Source organism: Bubalus bubalis, chromosome 5 (genome assembly GCF_019923935.1).
Source record: "Bubalus bubalis isolate 160015118507 breed Murrah chromosome 5, NDDB_SH_1, whole genome shotgun sequence".
Taxonomy (NCBI): domain Eukaryota; kingdom Metazoa; phylum Chordata; class Mammalia; order Artiodactyla; family Bovidae; genus Bubalus; species Bubalus bubalis.
The window spans coordinates 38545640-38563101 of NC_059161.1; the positions used below are offsets into that span (position 1 = coordinate 38545640).

Genomic DNA, 17462 nt, shown 5'->3' on the forward strand with positions numbered 1-17462 from the left:
GGTACAAGCTCCAAGTGGCCCAGCTCAGAAGCCTTGGGGCCATAAGTGCATTGTAAGGTGACCTGGGGGACTGTGAATAGGGAGGAGATAAAGATGCTGAAGGGATCTAGGCTGAGCTCCCCTAGAAGCTGACTGATGACCACATCCAGGAGAACTGCTTGGGGCCACTATCCAGCATCGCGACCTGGCAGTCATCACCTTCCACTGTCTCTCTGGCACATAATGAAGACAGTCAGGGACATGAGCATTCTAGCTTAATACATGGCCAAGATAAAAAAGAGGAGGTGGGCAGCCATCCTGCCCCATGGACTTAATGAAGCTCAGTGACAGCAGCTGGATGACCTCAGTGCTGGTTTCTTGCCACCTAAACCTAGAAACCTTCACTCTGGGTCCTGCTGAAGGTTCTCCTACAGTAGCAGCTCTTCCTGCAGAAGACTTAAATTTGATCCCTGGATTGAGAAGATGTGGAGAAGGAAATGCCAACCCACTCCAGTATTCTTCCCTGGGAAACCCCATGAACAGAGGAGACTGGGAGGCTACAGTCCACGGAGTCACAAAAAGACACGACTGAGTGACTAAACAACAAGTTTCCTAGATGATACAGATGCTGTGATCCAAGGGCCACCGTTTGAGAACCACTGGCTCAGGGCACAGCACAGATCCTCTGGGCAGCGTATTCTGGTGGGAATCCTGCCTGGAGCTAAAGAAAAGCGATGTTCTGTCTCTGAATGGTCCTTCCAACTCTAGAATTCAAATCTGTACAGCTCACAGCCGCAGGCACTTCAGCCTCCCTCTATTGTTTCGTCAGGACATTCCATTTCTGTGTTCCAAGTCTGAGATTTTGCTCTGCTCTTCACCTTGAGCCGGGGAGTGAGTTCAGTGTGAAACACCACATACTGTCACCTCCAGAGACAAAGCAAGGAGCACTGGAGAGCGGCATCTTAGAGAGGAGGCCCGCCAGAGGATACGGGCACCGCCTTCAAGCTGCAACTGTGTCAACAGCTGTCAGACCCTGGTCAGTGTGCACAGAGGCAGGGTTCCTCTCCTACAAAGACTTCTTACAAATAAGAATGCAGAATATACTAACTCCTAACTCTCAAAGGCAGGGAGGGGAAGAGAACCAAATAGAGAAAAAGTATGAGACTGTCTATGGGGCAACCACGAGGAGGTTCTCTGACAACTCTTTGTGACTCCAAGGAGGTTTGGGTAAAAGGTCCTCCAAGACTTTGACTTTCTTGCCTAGAGCATCAGCCAAAAGCCTGGGGGAGCATTCTTCGATCTGGAACACCTAAGTACTTGGCTGTCTGGGATCTCATTCGCAAGGAATCTGTCCTCAGGATGCAGAGGCCACGCAAGGGAACTGTGGGGAGGGGGCTTACTTAGCTTCATGTGGCTGCAGGTGTGGCTGGGGCTGGAGCTGGGGGAGAGGGAGCTATTTCTTGTAAGCATGGGGAAAGGGGGTCTTCCACTCACTGGTAACCCCAGATCGTGCCAGACAGCCACCTCCGGTGAACACCTGCCTCAGGCACGTTCAGGATATATACTCAAAGCAAAAGCAATTTAAACACTGCACTCTAAATAGAATTGACTGAATAAACCATATAAAAAAAACCTGCATATGATCAGGAAAAGAATTCTGCTTCTTTCATCTCTTTTAAAAATCTCTTCTACTCTGCTGCATTTTTAAACCCCTTGGTCAGCATCACTGGCCACTTACACTTTATAGGTAATTATAAAGCTGGAAGGAATCCAAGACTTCAGGGGTGGATGGCACTGCGAAGTGCAGCGTCAGGAGGCCCAGAAGACTCTGCTCTCGAGAGGCCTCAGGGCAGAGACGTCAACTCCTACGAGCCTCAGTTTCCCAACTGTCACATGCGGAGATGAGACAAAATCACACCTAAAGTCACTTCTCACAACCAAGCCAGCCCTGGGTTGGACAGTGGTTGTTTTTAACTGTGAAAGGGGGAAGGCAGGACAGGTTTCCAAGAGGAAGAAACAGTTCAGGTGGAGCTTGAAAGATGCAGAGAATTTCAAAGGAGAAAAAGGGGAAGAGGTGAGCAATCCAGGGCAATGAATGAAAGAATGCAAAGAAAAAAATTCTATGGGGTTTGGAGAATGGCCTAGCAACAGCCCTTTGGTTAAATAAAGTTCAAGCTCTAACTTGTTCTACATGCCCGACTTGGCCTGGGCCTTGCCGAGTTCTCCTGCCCCACCTCTTATCTCTTTTCTGTATCACACCTGACCCCACAGCCACACTGAACTTTCAGAACCCATAACATAATACTGTGCTCAATCCTCCTCACTGTCTAGGCCAGAGTTAGAGCACTTCTTCCTGGAAGCCTTCCAGAGCCTTCCAAGTCAGGATTAGGGCCCCTTCTTCTATCCCACCAACCCTGGGCTTCTCCTTTATAACTATATTCACTCAGTGCTACAGCGGCCTGGTCATCTGCCCTGCCGGCTCTGAGAAGGCAGGGGCTGTGCCCTTCTTGTTCACACTGTGTCCTCAGGGCCCCAGCACAGATGCTGGCAGTGGGCAAGCACTCAATAGTGACTGGTTGAATGAATGAATGGAGGGCCCTCAGTCTTACAAGCAAGAGAAAGCGGAGATATCTGCTCCTGGGGAGGTAGTAAGGCATTTGTTATTAAACACTGTAGTTAAACTAGTTCATGAGTGTGGTATGGCATTTTATTTTAGCTATTTAAAAAAACTGCACTTCATGCTGGAAAACATCTCCTAACAACTCCCCAGGCCAAGACCATGGCAAATGTCCTCAGCTGAGCATCGCTGTTGCTTCCACCTGGAATACCCCTTCCCCTCTCTCCACCTGTCTCCCAGCCTTGGTCCTTCCTCCAGGAAAACTGCAAGGTTGCCCCACCCTCATGTGTGTCTTTCAGAGTTGTCTACAGACCACTGTCCCTGTACCCTCAGTAATTGTACAGTAACTGCCTGCAAGCAGGCATCGGTTCTTCTTTCCTAAAATCACTAGCATATAGGTAATAAAGAGAAAAAGAAAAATCAAGGTTGCAGAGTAAGAATGTGAAGTCTTCATCAGCCAGTCAAGGTTAAGAGACAGAAAGAACAGGTGTAGATCCTAGGAACACACCCATTCCTGTCCTGTCCTAGAGCATTACGAAGACTAAGTGAAAGAGAGAGAGAGAAAGAAAAGAATCTTTCTATTTATCACTGAGACAAAATAGAGAAACACTCCCAAGTGAGAGATGCTTCCTGGGAAAACAAATGAAAGCAAAAGCAGGAGTCTTGGGAGAGAGCTCTGGGAGAAGTCTTTCCAAGGCAGTTGGGCCTCCATCCCACTGCAGCTCACCATTCCCCCAAGGCCTCGAGGCAGCGCATGCGGCCCAGCATCAGTTCTGGGTCGTCTTTGTTGGTGTCCATTTTCTTATCATAGGCCACGAGAGCATCTTCCCACTCGTGCAGCTTCTCATACCAGGTAGCCTGGATCTCCTGCCAGGGAGAAAAGAGAGGACTGCTGTGAGGCACAGAGAACATAAGGCTGTGTTTTGTTTATCCACAGACTTTCCTTCCTTGAGCATGCCATGTTGTATGCGTGACACCGCACCCAGCACAGTAGGCCTTCAGAGTATTCAGAGGTATGTACAGTGCTGGTGGGGATGCTGGCTCCTTGGCACAGTGTTGGAACAACCCGGGGATAACGTGAGAGCAGCTGTCAGGCCATGTCTTTCCCCATCATTTCCTGCTCAGACACAGGAGTCACCAGAACTCCAGCATGTGGGCATGCAAGGACAGGGCAAATCATCTGGATGGCAGGAAGCCCTGACAAGGGCTCCCGTAAGGAGGCCAAGGCCTGGATCTGCTGGAATGCTGACAGTGGGCCGCCTGGCAGGGCCAGCAGCTGCTTTCCTGATGAGGCCAGAGAGACCAGGCCACATCTGCATATTTGCTGGAGGAAAACAACTCGCTTTTCAAAAGCTCTTTATTCTCTGCATTACTTAATACATTTTTAAACTTTCAGGAAATAATAATTTAAAATACAATATAACACTGCCACTTAAAATTCTTTGGAAAAATCTTCCTCCCTTCTTCTACAGTCTCCCATCCAATGTTCCCTCCTCTGACCACTTGGCAGCTTCATCACTGGCAGGGGCCAAAGGACGGAGTCCATCACCCAGCAGATGGCGTGCCACGCTGCCATTCGGTGTTGGCCACGTGAATGAGCAGCCACTGCAGTCTAGAAGGTGCAGACTACGGTTCTCTGAATGGCCCGAGGACTGTTTTATGTCTCTGTCTGCCCTCCATCTGCCGCCACCCCAGTCTGTCTTCTGGGCTTCTTCCTCGCCAGCTTGGTGACGACTAGTTCTCTACCAGGCCAGGGAGCGGCTCTCCAGGGATTTCTTTAACAACAATCTGATCCTGCAGCAGCGTTCGTGTGACATGATACAGGGCCCCCATTCATTCTCCACATTACGCTCCTTCTCCTCGCCAAATGAAACTCTAATTTGAGTAGCATGTATGAGCACAGCTATGTGCTATTAAGCTCTCTGAAAGAATCTTTTCTTCTTGAACGGCTGTGAGGAGGTCACGTCTATTTTAGGCCATTAACCTGTGCCTACTTCCCCTCATTTGTCTTCGGCAGAGCCAGTCCCCTCCGCTTGCCCTGTCCTCATCTGCAGCCACAACAGCCTTTGCCCCAGTGTCCGTGTGAGTGGAGTTTGCCAAACTGGGCTCTAAGCTTCATTTCCTGAGCTCGTTTAGAATCATACTGCTCCACTATGCCTAAATATGAAAGACACAACTTAGAAAAGAGTGGCTTCAGAGACTGTAACATTAAAAACTCTTAAATTAAAAAGGAACACTGGTAAATTTCCCATTTTGAATTTCTATACTGGGTGGAAAAGTGGGTACTAACATATGGTACCCACTCAGTATGAACAAGCAGAAAGTAGGGGGAGCAGCGTATGGAACAGGTCAGGTAGGGGGCAGGATATTTTGAGTTGCAGTAGACTGCAGGAACTATAAGGTTTAAGCAATGAATCACACACAATTCTAATGAGATTGCTGTTACATAAATTGCGCTGAGAAAGCACAGGCTCTGCCAAGAAAAAGCAAACCATTGTCGAATTTAATATGATTCAGCTACCTAAATATAACAGAAAATCCACCAGGGTTTAGCAATAATCCTGGAGCTAACGGCCACCTTCAGAACCTGGAGATGGGGATCTTTTCATTTAAGATTGGCATTCTGAGCCACCAGCATATAAAATCACCCAAATACCAGATGTTTGTGGAATCCTTGTTTCAACTACTGCAGTCTGAGGTCTAAGGATATCAAAGGAGAGGACATCTCTGTCTGAGTGGACTACATTAAGCACCCTCTCTTCTGACTTTCTTCCCTCTGCAAACAAGGTTGTGGCAAAGATGGATGAGACACAGTCCTTTCTGTTTTGTCATCTGGAGATGCTTTCTTAGCTGAGTTACAGGCATGTGCTCAAGATGGCAAAATACTCCCTTAAAATTTTCAGTCCAATTGACCAGCCATTACATAAGGCAGTGAAGTAGTCAATTTTCTTTACTCTAACACACTGGGCTCTTGATTAAGGCAAACCGGAGTAAGTAACTGGCACAACTAATAAAAGGTTCCTCATCAAATATATGGACCCAGAACTTCTTGAACTTCCAGGAAGCCAATGTTAAGTTGATTAAGTCAATGTTTATATATGGTTAGGAAGTTACCAAAGCACCCGCCCAAGACCACAGAGAGTAACGGAAACATTTTAATATTGGTTGGGCAAAGATGGCAGGAAGGAAGAAACTATATAAGCAATAATGAAATGGAACAATCCCTCAATATCATGTATAAATTATGGCATATTTTTTCTGGAGAATTAGTCATGGTTTCTTCCGAAGTATATACTGAGCCTCTAGTATGGGCAATGGTAATGCTGGTTGTTAGACAACACAAAGATAACTCGGGTCATAGTTAAACATCTGGGCTCTGACACCAGGTTCTGCCACTTATTCACTCTGTCAGCTTAGGTAAGGCTGTTATCCTGTTGGGACTATAGTCCCTCTCATTCCTGTAAAATGGGATAACAACAGTACCTGTTCACAGGTTGCTGTGAGGACTGAATTAGATGAAGTACATAAAGCACATAGCAAAGAGCTAGGCACATGCTATTTGATAAATACAAGTCATTACTGTTCATTAGATTCTGTCCTCACAATCTCTGTTTAGCCTGAATATACTCTATATGGCCACTGCTTCCCTCAACCTCAAGATACAGGTAAGTCAGCATCAGGCTGTTAATAATTGGGGAAAAACAGAAAAGGAAAGTAACTTTCTCAAGGCTGTGGCCTAGTGCTTCCCTAGCCAGGTAGCTGCCCCTTGCTCTTCTAAAAGGAATGAGACACTTACCAGCTCTCCAAAGTGCTTCATGGCATACTCCAACACCCCAGCAGCTGCCTCTGGCTGCTGCAGCTTATTATTAATGCTGGGAAAACAAAAGGAAGCGGAGGTTATACTCAACACGTCGGAGGGTGGGAAGGGCAGGGTCGCTTGTAGGCAGATGGCTCACCAGCACGTTGGGGACAACGTCTTACAGAAGCAGAAAGAACATCAGTTACCTATTATATTACCACTCGGGAAGCTTGGCCTGATAATTTCATCTTGACCTCACACTCCTTATCTTGAAGGGGCCACATCTGGTGGACAGGAGGCCTCACCTGCCTGGGGCCCTTCCTCCAAGCAGCTGACTGACTGGTTTCCTTTCTGATATCAGACGTCAGGCAGCACGCGTCTGTTTTTAAACTAAGAAACCCTGGCTCCAGAACCATCCCAACCAACACAACAGATGAGGTACCTCTGAACTTTTAGCTTTTATGTCTCAATGATAAGAATAACCAAAACAAACAGAAACCATCAGGCTCTGTAGGAGACACAGAAGTGGCCCTGAGGCTGGGTCATCCACGTCAGTGACAGAGAACCCTGGGGCCTGTGGCTGTGCAGCTGTCGCGACTGCTCACTGATGAGGTCCACGTCTTTCAACTCCAGATGCCCCCTTATCCCTCACACGACTGTGCTCTGCCTCTGAAGCAGGCTGTGAAGGGACCACATCCCAAGGCACTTGCCTGGTCTCTGGTGGAGAAATGTTTTTCATAACCACACACAACGCTGCTGATGTCATCCTAAGGGCAGTTGGGGCTGGAGGACTGTAACTATATTGGGGCAACTAGGCAGAAAAGCTGGAAGGCTTGCTGCCTGGAGTTGGTTCATCAGAGAGGCTGTGAAGACATTCTGAAATGGAGAGGAGCTGCAAGGCTCAGACCCTTGTTCCAACAGGGAGGTAAATAGCAGCTAACCCTACACTAAACATGAGCTTGAGTTATGAGAAGGAAGGAAGAGAGGGAGGGAGCAGGCCTGAGAAAACTATAGGATAATAATGACCGTATCTGTTCACACGTAGGGAGCAAAATGTGACAGACCAGCTTGGGAGTCCAGACTGGTTTAACAAGCTAGGATCTAATTTATTGCCCTAAGGACAAACTGTCTACTGGACTCAAATTAACTTTTAAGTGGTTTTGGGAAATTCCAGGACGTGGGTTCAACGTGGTAATATGGCAAGAGATTGGTGTTATAAAATACTATTTTTAAAAATTCAAATTCCACCACATTTCTTCCAATAAAACTGAGAGGTAACTGCCCAGAAATCTGATGAACTAGAAAAGTTAACATTTGTGAAAGTAATAATCGAATGCCTCATGTTTGCAAATCACATCTCAAACAATCTTTCCAATCTATTGCTCCTCTGACCTCATGCATCCCTGAGAGGGTGGGTAGGGAAGGGTATTATTAGGCCTGTTTTACTCCTGGGGAGACAGAGGCCTGGGAGGGCAGTGACTTTCCCCAAGGCCCACATGAACGGGGACAGTCTCCATACAACCTGAAGCAATCTTACTGTCTCCTTCACGGCATTCTTCAGGGAATCAAATGAAATAATGGATATGAAATTAAGCATATAAGCAGGTTCTTATATGTGCTTCTTCCTTCATCTGTTTTTGTCCAAGGATAGAAGCTTCTGGAATCTTACTTATATGTTTGTGTACAGAAAAAACATATGTCTAATGTTCAGACTTTTTTTTGAAGTGGGGGGGCTCCAAAATCACTGCAGATGGTGACTGCAGCCATGAAATTAAAAGACGCTTACTCCTTGGAAGAAAAGTTATGACCAACCTAGATAGCATATTCAAAAGCAGAGACATTACTTTGCCAACAAAGGTCCGTCTAGTCAAGGCTATGGTTTTTCCAGTGGTCATGTATGGATGTGAGAGTTGGACTGTGAAGAAAGCTGAGTGCTGAAGAATTGATGCTTTTGAACTGTGGTGTTGGAGAAGACTCTTGAGAGTCCCTTGGACTGCAGGGAGATCCAACCAGTCCATTCTGAAGGAGATCAGCCCTGGGATTTCTTTGGAAGGAATGATGCTGAAGCTGAAACTCCAGTACTTTGGCCACCTCATGCGAAGAGTTGACTCACTGGAAAAGACTGATGCTGGGAGGGATTGGGGGCAGGAGGAGAAGGGGACAACAGAGGATGAGATGGCTGGATGGCATCACTGACTCGATGGATGTGAGTCTGAGTGAACTCCGGGAGTTGGTGATGGACAGGGAGGCCTGGTGTGCTGCGATGCATGGGGTTGCAAAGAGTCGGACACGACTGAGCGACTGAACTGAACTGAATGTTCAGACTTGAGCCAGCACTAGGCAACCATCCATGCAAGTTCCATCTTGAACAGGACTATTCGAGTGGGCTCCAAGCTCAAGGTCCAGGCTCTGCAACCAGAGGTGAAAGTAGCTGTACAGATGCCCTTCTCCTTTACTTACAGGAGTAGACGGGTCACCTTGTGTGGAATCTACTGCACAGGCTCTTTGGCGCTTCTAAGCGGGTCCCAAGCAAAGCACTGAACCTGAATGTTTTCCATAGCTTTCTGCTGCAGGATTCAGAAATATTTTTAATTTCAAAGTGATGCTGTAACGTCATGGTTTTCTTTAGGCAGCCCTGTGAGAGTTCAAAGCTGAGAATGAAAATCCGAGTTCGAAGGGACTCCCTCCACTGCATGCTCACTGTCAGGCAGTTTCCTATTCCTCTTGGCCTCAAAAGTCAAGTTCTTAACTTTGTTCTCACTTATGTGGGGCTGTGCAAACTGTATTAGTAATCAACACTACTGGGTATATATATTTGTGATCATCTAATTCCTTGAGCCCAAGTAAAGATTTGGCAGTATAAGAAGACAGGAAATAAGAAATCCAGTATATATTCTACATATTACTTATGATATATTATACTGGGCTTCTCTGGTAGCTCAGACGATAAAGAATCTGCCTGCAATGTGGGAGACCCATGTTCAATAGCTAGGTTGAGAAGATCCTCTGGAGAAATGAATGGCTACCCACTCCAGTATTCTTGCCTGGAGAATCCCATGGACAGAGGAGCCTGGCGGGCTACAGTCCATAGGGTCACAAAGAGTCAGGCACGACTGAGCGATTAACACTTTCATACTGAAATATGTAATATATCATATGTAACTATCTATAATGATATAGTCTATATACTACTTTGAGTCCTAATGTGGACTACTGGGATGGCCCTGGTAGGAATATAAAGTATTTTGATGAGAAAGATATGGAAAGTGTTCTTTGCCTGAACCAAAAAAAGTTAACTCTAAGAATCAGACATAAAAAGTCCAGGAGTTCTAAGAACTGTCTTCCAATCTCATGTTCTGGAACATATTCTATTTTTAAGATCAATTTATAAACATTACCAAAACTCGCCTTCCTCTGGGATAAAGCAACAAAAACAAAAGCAAGCGAAAGCCATTTCCCCCTTCACTCTCCTACTTGTTATACATAAAAAGGAGAATTTTACAAGAAACTGATCAAAATCAGGAAGTTGTAACTAGAGCCCTCAGAGGAGAAATACAGATTTTATCTTACTATTGCAATGACTTTGACCTACCTACTCTAAGGACAGACCAACATAGCTTTGCAAATGTGACAAGAAAACTCATCACATGGCCCCAACTCCTTTAAGAGCAAGTCCAAATAAGACACCTGTATAGTACTTCCCACTTGAGTATGTGTGGAGGCAGGTGAGGATGCAGACAGAGCCCTGTGGGAAGGAGAGGGGTTGGGCTCATTGAGGACTTACTGACCAGCCCTCCATCAATGGTCAGGAAAACTGGGCATACAGCTTGACATGCAAGCTAAGCTCTTGTCCAACTGTAAGGACAGTCACTGAAAAATGACAACTTTGACTAAATGGACTAAAACATACCCATGAAAAAGGAGCGTGAGCAGAGAAAAAGGGTCCCTTTGATAAATTAAGTTCTGGTTTGAGGACCCGAAAGAAAGGAGACCGTATGCACCTATAGTCAACTGTTCAGAGAGGAGAGATTTCAAGTTAACTGGCTGTTCTCTCCCTGTTAATTTTCTCCTGTTGCATTTTTCTTTCCCACAGAACTTTCTCCCTAATGCATCTCTCTCTTCTTTTCCCCCAAGGGAGTCTCCCACATGTGCCTGCAAGGCTGCTGGAGGACACAAGTGCAGGGCTGAGGATCTGTAGATTCTCTCAGTGCTTCAGAGAGTCTGCCACCTCATTTGAGATCTTAACTTTTTATCCCTTCTCCACGGCTTCTGGCACTTTGTCATGCGAGGCCAAGGATTATAGCAACAACAAAATACCTAAATTTACTGAGAGCTCTGTAGGTGCCAGGCACTGTGCTGACTACTGCTGATCCATGATCTCTTAACCCTACGAAGTAGACACTACTATTAACATTTCCATTTTGCATAGAAAGAAGCTGTAGCCCCGAGGGCTATCCTGTCACTTCAAAACTGTACGTTTAAAAGGATCTCAAGTAATAACTAAGGGTACAGCTCTGCAGGAGGAGGAAAGTGTGTCAGCTGTCTACTCCCCGCATCAGTGGGCACCAAGCAAGTACATGTGAAGTAAGTGACTGAAAGCAGGGAACAGATGGAAGTGGGGCAAGGACGTCTCCATGAGCTAATTCCACATGCAATTCACCATACAGGACAGGAGCCCTACTGCACTTCACTTTAGCCTCCTCACTCATACTGTGGTTGACACCCTGCTCTGACCCCTAAGCTGCCATTCCCTAGTTTTGTTTTTTTTTTTTGGCTGCATCACCTACCCTCTGGGATCTTAAGTTACCCAAGGAGGGATTGAACCCGAGCCCTCTGGAAGCTGAAGTTGTAACCACTGGACCGCCAGGGAAGTCCCTCCCATTCCCTATTTTTGATTTCCCTTCAGAAGCCACTGCCTCCATGCCTCCCAGGAGGACAGTCCCCATGCAGCCACAGCGGATTTTTCTGGGGCGCTTGTTTGAGGCTGCCAGGCATACAGACAGAGTCCAGGCTATGAAGTGGGGCATAAGTAAGCCTCCATGGAAACGCAGCAGTTCCCAGCTACTAAGTCCCCCGTTGCCTGCCTACTTGGGTGACACAAGACCATCCTTTGAGATACTGCCCGCTGAAACTCAGATGTGCTTTTATGAGACTGGAGGGAGAGACAGTATGTGTGACTCACGTGCAGACTCACGTGCAGAGATCACCTTTGCTCAGAAGCCCCCCTGATGAGGAGCTCTCGTTTACGGGGCAGCTGGGAGTCTTCCACAGCCTGTTCTATAAACGTTCCTGTGTGTACCCTGGAGTCTTTCCCTATTAACGCTGGAGGCTTATAAAGGGCAAACTGTTCAAAGCTTAGCCCAACAGCACAGGAATGCTTAACGACACAAACCAGACCTCACTGACGCTGGTTGGGCTGACAAACAAGTTTAGAGAGAGGGAGGCTTTGACAGTAATATGCCCACGACAACATAGAGATGACAGTCGACCACAGGGCCTATCTCCTCTCCATGCCCACTGAGGCCAGAAGGCTAAGATGTCTTAGCTGCTGTCTTCAGCATCAGTGTCGTGGTATATTTATATTTTACTTCATATCCCAGTGAGAAAAACCAGTTGAGGTTTCATATAGTTGCGAATCTATACAGCAAACAGAAGCTGCCTACCCACAGAATAAAACGCTGAGCCCACAAATGAACCTGGTGTTAGAAATACAATGAAGACAGGAAAACACAATGAATTAGGATGTCAAGAAGGGAAAAGGCAATTATTCAGACATATTCACTCATTCATTCCCACCTCCCCTCTCCTATTCCAAGATTTAATTTTTATTAAAGGAAGCTGAGTTGAAGAGCTTGAAACTGGGAAAATTCACAAGTGAGGGAAGCACTTTCTAGAACTGAGTCAAATTAACAATAAGAAATGGCCTCATTGTCTTCTACATTACACAGATTACCCCAGGCATCTTTTCTTCACTATCCGAAAATCTCTTTCCAAATGTAGGGAAAGTGTGTAAGTGAGCAAGGAACTCAGGCATGAGGGAGCTTCTCACTGCCTTGGTGGGTTTCCTGTCAAGAGTGATGGACAAGAAGCGAGTGCTCGGTGCAGGGCCTGTCTGCTTTCCCATGACTCTCCCTTTTGAGCTCTTCCTCAGGGCTTTCCACAGGCAAGTGGCGACCAGTGTCACTGAGGATGCGCCTGAACAAAGGGTAGATCATGAACTGCTCCAGGTTCTAACCCCAACTTGTTAGCAAACCAATAGGGGGGTCACTGGCTCAGCATCCAAATGCCATTCCTACCACTGGAAGGGAAACCTGAGGAACTCTATCGTCTCCTAAGTCACTGTTCCACAGGCTTCTGGACTGACGTCAGATCCAAAATCCTCTGGCCTGGGAATTCCTCCCGGTAGAGTTCATTTGGTCATCGACCCCATCTCTCAGCCTTGGTGACCTTTGGCTACTAAGAGCAAAGTGATGCAGGCGCACTCAACACTAGCCGGAACCCACAGCAAAGCCAGTCACACGAGGAGCGTCTGCAGTGGCATCTGGGGGACTACTCAGGCTTCCTGGTGCTCCTGTCAGGAATTTATGAGAACGTCATGCACTGGCTTCCCAAATGGCTCTGGGCCTTCTCTCTCCTGTCTATTTCTAGTGCAGACTACTGTCTGCATTTTATTTGGTTTCCTGTCAAGGAAGAATTCTCTGAATTCCCTCAGTGCTGGGCTGGTGACACGCAACACAGTTGACAGGGGACCTCAGCAGGTCTCGCTGAGGAGTTCGTGACCAGCCAAGTTGTGAGGCCAATGGGACCCATTTTACGCTGAATCAAGCTGTATCTTTCTTATTTCTCTCTTAGAATCAGTAGCTGCTTCAGACCATCCCTGTCACTTCTTCTAGCACCAAGATTCATCTCTGTGTCCAATGGGTGATTAGAAACACAACCGCTTGATTCCTGTACAGAGTCAGGAAGATCCAGGGTTTGTAGGGCCCTGCTATTTTCATGAGGCAGCTCCCTGGGGCTCTGGGGAGCTCAAGGGGATGACAGTGCCTTTTTGAGCAGGACAGCAGTGAAGACAGAAGGCAAGATAAGAACGTCTAAAATGCACACCAGAGAAAGGCAGTGGGGCAGCTCAAAAGCAGGTGGCAGGGAGAGCAGAGGGAACCAGCAGACGTTATGGTTCCCTCACTTAAAGTCACAGTCAGGTTGTGAAGATAGCACCCAAGATCTGGCAGGTCAAACTTTCCTTTCTTACTCCAAGAACTTAGGAAAAGTAACTTTACTTCTCTTCTAAACATTAAAAAAGTGGAGGCTGGCCTTGTTAGAAGGTTTCAAAGCTGGGACATTTGGTGTCCCTGGAACTCTTGGGGGCCTAAGGCATGAAGACAACAAGAATGTGATACAAGAGAGGTGGGCTGCCTCGACATCAAATGGGCTCCTGACGCCTTACCCCAGACTGGATTAAGACAAGTCAGAAGAGTTCTGACTTGTCTCCACTTTTTCCTTTGGTCACGGTATAAGTGACATGTCTGTCAATAGTATCTAGAAGACTTGCCAGATCTGTATGTGAGGAAGTGGGACCTTAAAAATAAAAAAGATAGGACTTCTCTTTTGGCCCAGTGGTTAAGAATCCATCTATTTGGATAAGAGTATGGTGATTTCTTTAAAAAAAAAAAAAAGAAACAACTAAGAAGAAAACTACCATATGACCCAGCAATCCCACGACTGGGCATACACCCTGAGAAAATCGTAACTGCAAAAGACAGATGCGCCCCAGTGCTCACTGCAGCACTGTTTACAGCAGCCAAGGCGTGCAAGCAACCTAGATGTCTGTGACAGATGAGTGGGTAAAGAGGCTGTGGTACATATATACAATGGAATTATTACTCAGCCATAGAAAGGAATGAATTTGAGTCAGTTCTAGTGAGGTGGATGAACTTAGAGCCTGTTATACAGAGTGAAGTAAGTCAGAAAAACAACTATCATGTATTAATGCATATATATGGAATCTAGAAAATTGGTACTGATGAACACATCTGCAGGATAGGAACAGAGACTCAGACACAGAGAAGAGACTTACAGGCACAGCAGGGGCAGGAGAGGGTGGGATGAATTGAGAGAGTAGCATTAAAATATATACATTACTATAACGTAAAATAGCTAGCTAATGGGAAGTTGCTGTATAACACAGGGAGCTCAACCCAGAGCTGTGTGACAACCAAGAGGGCTGGGATGAGGTGCGAGGGAGTTTCAAGAGGAAGGGTTCATATGTATACCTATGGCTGATTCATGCTGATGTATGGCAGAAACCAAGTAACAGTATAAAGCAGTTATCCTCCAATCAAAAAAATAAATAAATTTGAAGGAAAAAAAAGAGAATCCACCTACCAATGCAGGGGGCACAGGTTTGGTCCCTGGTCCAGGGAGAGTCCACATGCCTCGGGGCAGCCAAGCCCGGGTACCACATCTGCTGAGCCTGTGCACCACCACAAGAGAAGCTGCCTCGATGAGAAGCCTGCATACTGCAACTAGAGTAGTGCCTGTTCTCCACAACTGGGGAAAGCCCGTGCACAGCCAAAAATGAAAAGCAAAAAGAATTTAGAAGACAGACGCTAACAACTGCAGATTAGGGAAAGGAGAGAAAAAAATTCCTGTCTTTTCAATTCTGGTGCATATGTGCTAAATTGCTGCAGTTGTGTCTGGCTCTTCCATGGGCTATATGTAGCCCACCAGCCTCCTCTGGTCCATGGGATTCTCCAGGCAAGAATATTGGAGTGGGTTGCCATGCCCTCCTCCAGGGGATCTTCCCAACCTAGAGATTGAACCCACGTCTCTTACATCTCCTGCATTGGTACATGGGTTCTACGTCACTAGCACCACCTGGAAAGCCCCTTTCAATACTGGTAGCGGGAGGTGTGTGTGTGTGTGTGTGTGTGTGTGTGTGTCTGTGTATATATATATAAGACATTTTTTAATTTAAAAAATTGGGATAGGAGTTCACGATATCAAAATGATACTTTTGCCTATGCATATTCTGTATAAATGCATATTTTAGACATAGTGCTAGTCAGACTGATGATATAGTACTGTATTCTGCTTTTTTACATGACACAGGCATTTCCCACTTTATCCGGAGTCTTCACAAAAACTTTTTAACAGCTGTGTAAGAAAATGTCCTGCGCTGGATCTTATGTCTGAACCAGTCTCTTGGGCACACCCTTGTGGCCGGGTGAGAGCAGCAATAGCTAAGCCACCAAGGTGTGGCAGGAGCTCACAGGGGATTCATCCTGCAGATGTCTGCAGGCTTGCCCCTAGGAATCAGAGCAGCCACCCAGAGGATGGACACAGGTCCAGCAATAAGCTGGACAAGCTGTCCCGTTTCACTCATCACTTCCAGCACCCCCTGGCTGGATAAACGGGGCCTAAATGCCCTAGCACAACCAGCGTGAGGCACTGAGAAGCCGCAGAGCCCTGGAGTGTCAAAGCACACGATTTGTGCTGGCCAGGTTTGCAACCCAGGGGCCTGTCAGAGGCGTGTTGTAAAAATGATGAATGGCTGTCACATTTCCAAGGCTCTGGCTGATTTAGGGAGCCACTGGCAGGCACATCACTCCCAGCGTGTCAGCCAGTTAATTACTTCTAACTTTATCTTTCTTGTCAACACTTCTTGACAAATTGGCCATTATCTTTTTATTCTACAACAATGAGCACTGCTTCTTTTCTGGTGAGGCCTGGAGGATTTTCTCCTCATTTCTGCTTCTTCATATCCAGAGTGAAATGAAGAGATCTGAGAGAGAACATTAGGGAAAAGAAGCTGTCAGGGAAACAGAACAAAGTGGGGAGGGTTGACAGACGGAACCCAAAACTTATTTTCAACTACTTTGACTCAAAATAGAGTAGATATTTTGGGTAAAAATCCATCCTGATTTCTTGGCTGCTGCATGTCCAAGAGCTCTGACTCAGGCTATTATGTGGATGAAGTTGGGAAACAAAAATTAAATGAGCTGGCATCCAGGGACTTGGCAGCTCTGAACTCTCCTTACTTATAACTGTGTAAGGAGATGTGCCCTGGCCCTGTGCTCTGGTAGAGTGAGGCAACACTGTAGAAATACTGATGCCCGTCCTGGAATCGGGAAAAGGAAAATATGCCTACCTTCCTGGTAAGGGAGAGCTGAAAGATGAGGACTACAACACACTAACTGAATCATCAAGATTTACAGCCAGTGAGATGTCCAAAAGAAGCTCGAGAGACCAATGGTGTCATCACTAACACTTTTCACTGTCACTGGGACAGACTGTCAGAGACGGCCATGGGGCACCCACTGTATTTCATCAGTTCTAAGATGCACCCCTCTTAACATTTCTGAAATCATGATACAGCTTATGATTCAAGGTTTCAGAGTACCATGTCCCAGCTTAATTGCCAGTAGTCTGCCCCTCATCATACAGGTACATAAAAATCAGAAGCACCTTTGCTAACTCACCATAAGAGTGGTCCCTTTAAATCTCTAGCCATTCCTGGGGATGAGCTAGATGCAGTGGAAGGGCAGAGGTTAACTACTAACCAACAGCAAGCTTTTCATTGTGTTCATGGGGTTGCTGAAGCTGAAGCTCCAATACTTTGGCCACCTGATGGGAAGAGCCGACTCATTTGAAAAGACCCTGATGCTGGGAAAGGCTGAGGGCAGGAGAAGGGGGTGACAGAGGATGAGATGGTTAGATGGCATCACTGACTCAATGGACATAAGTTTGAGCAAACTCTGGGAGATAGTGAAGGGTGGGGAAACCTGGCCTACTTAAGTCCACAGGGTCACAAAGAGTCGGACACAACTTAGTGACTGAGTAACAACAGCAGCAGCACGCTGTGCCCTTTAGAATGGTCATGGGTGCAATGGAAGACCCTCTGTCTTTCTGGTCAGCTCTGGGAGAAACCCCAGGTCTCTGCCCTTTGTATAGCTCCTCACTGACAGCCAGCTTTCTGTACTGAAAGCAGTTTTCCTTGGAGTTTGTAAGATACTCTACAGAGGCAAGCTGTTGTAAAGTGAACCTGTAAGAAGTCTTCAGAGTGGCCAG

The 17462-nt window shown here is 46.5% G+C and overlaps 1 protein-coding gene across 1 annotated transcript in view; it reads right to left on the reverse strand.

The window, feature by feature from the left end:
- The window catches only part of MTOR (mechanistic target of rapamycin kinase), a 123315-nt gene that overhangs the window by 34140 nt on the left and 71713 nt on the right, over positions 1-17462 (reverse strand). Inside the window, exons 29-30 of the mRNA XM_025285881.2 lie at positions 6393-6468; positions 3324-3463 (exon numbers count right to left, since the gene is read on the reverse strand). Coding sequence (XP_025141666.1) covers positions 3324-3463; positions 6393-6468 — 216 coding nt within the window. The remainder of the gene's footprint in view (positions 1-3323; positions 3464-6392; positions 6469-17462) is intronic.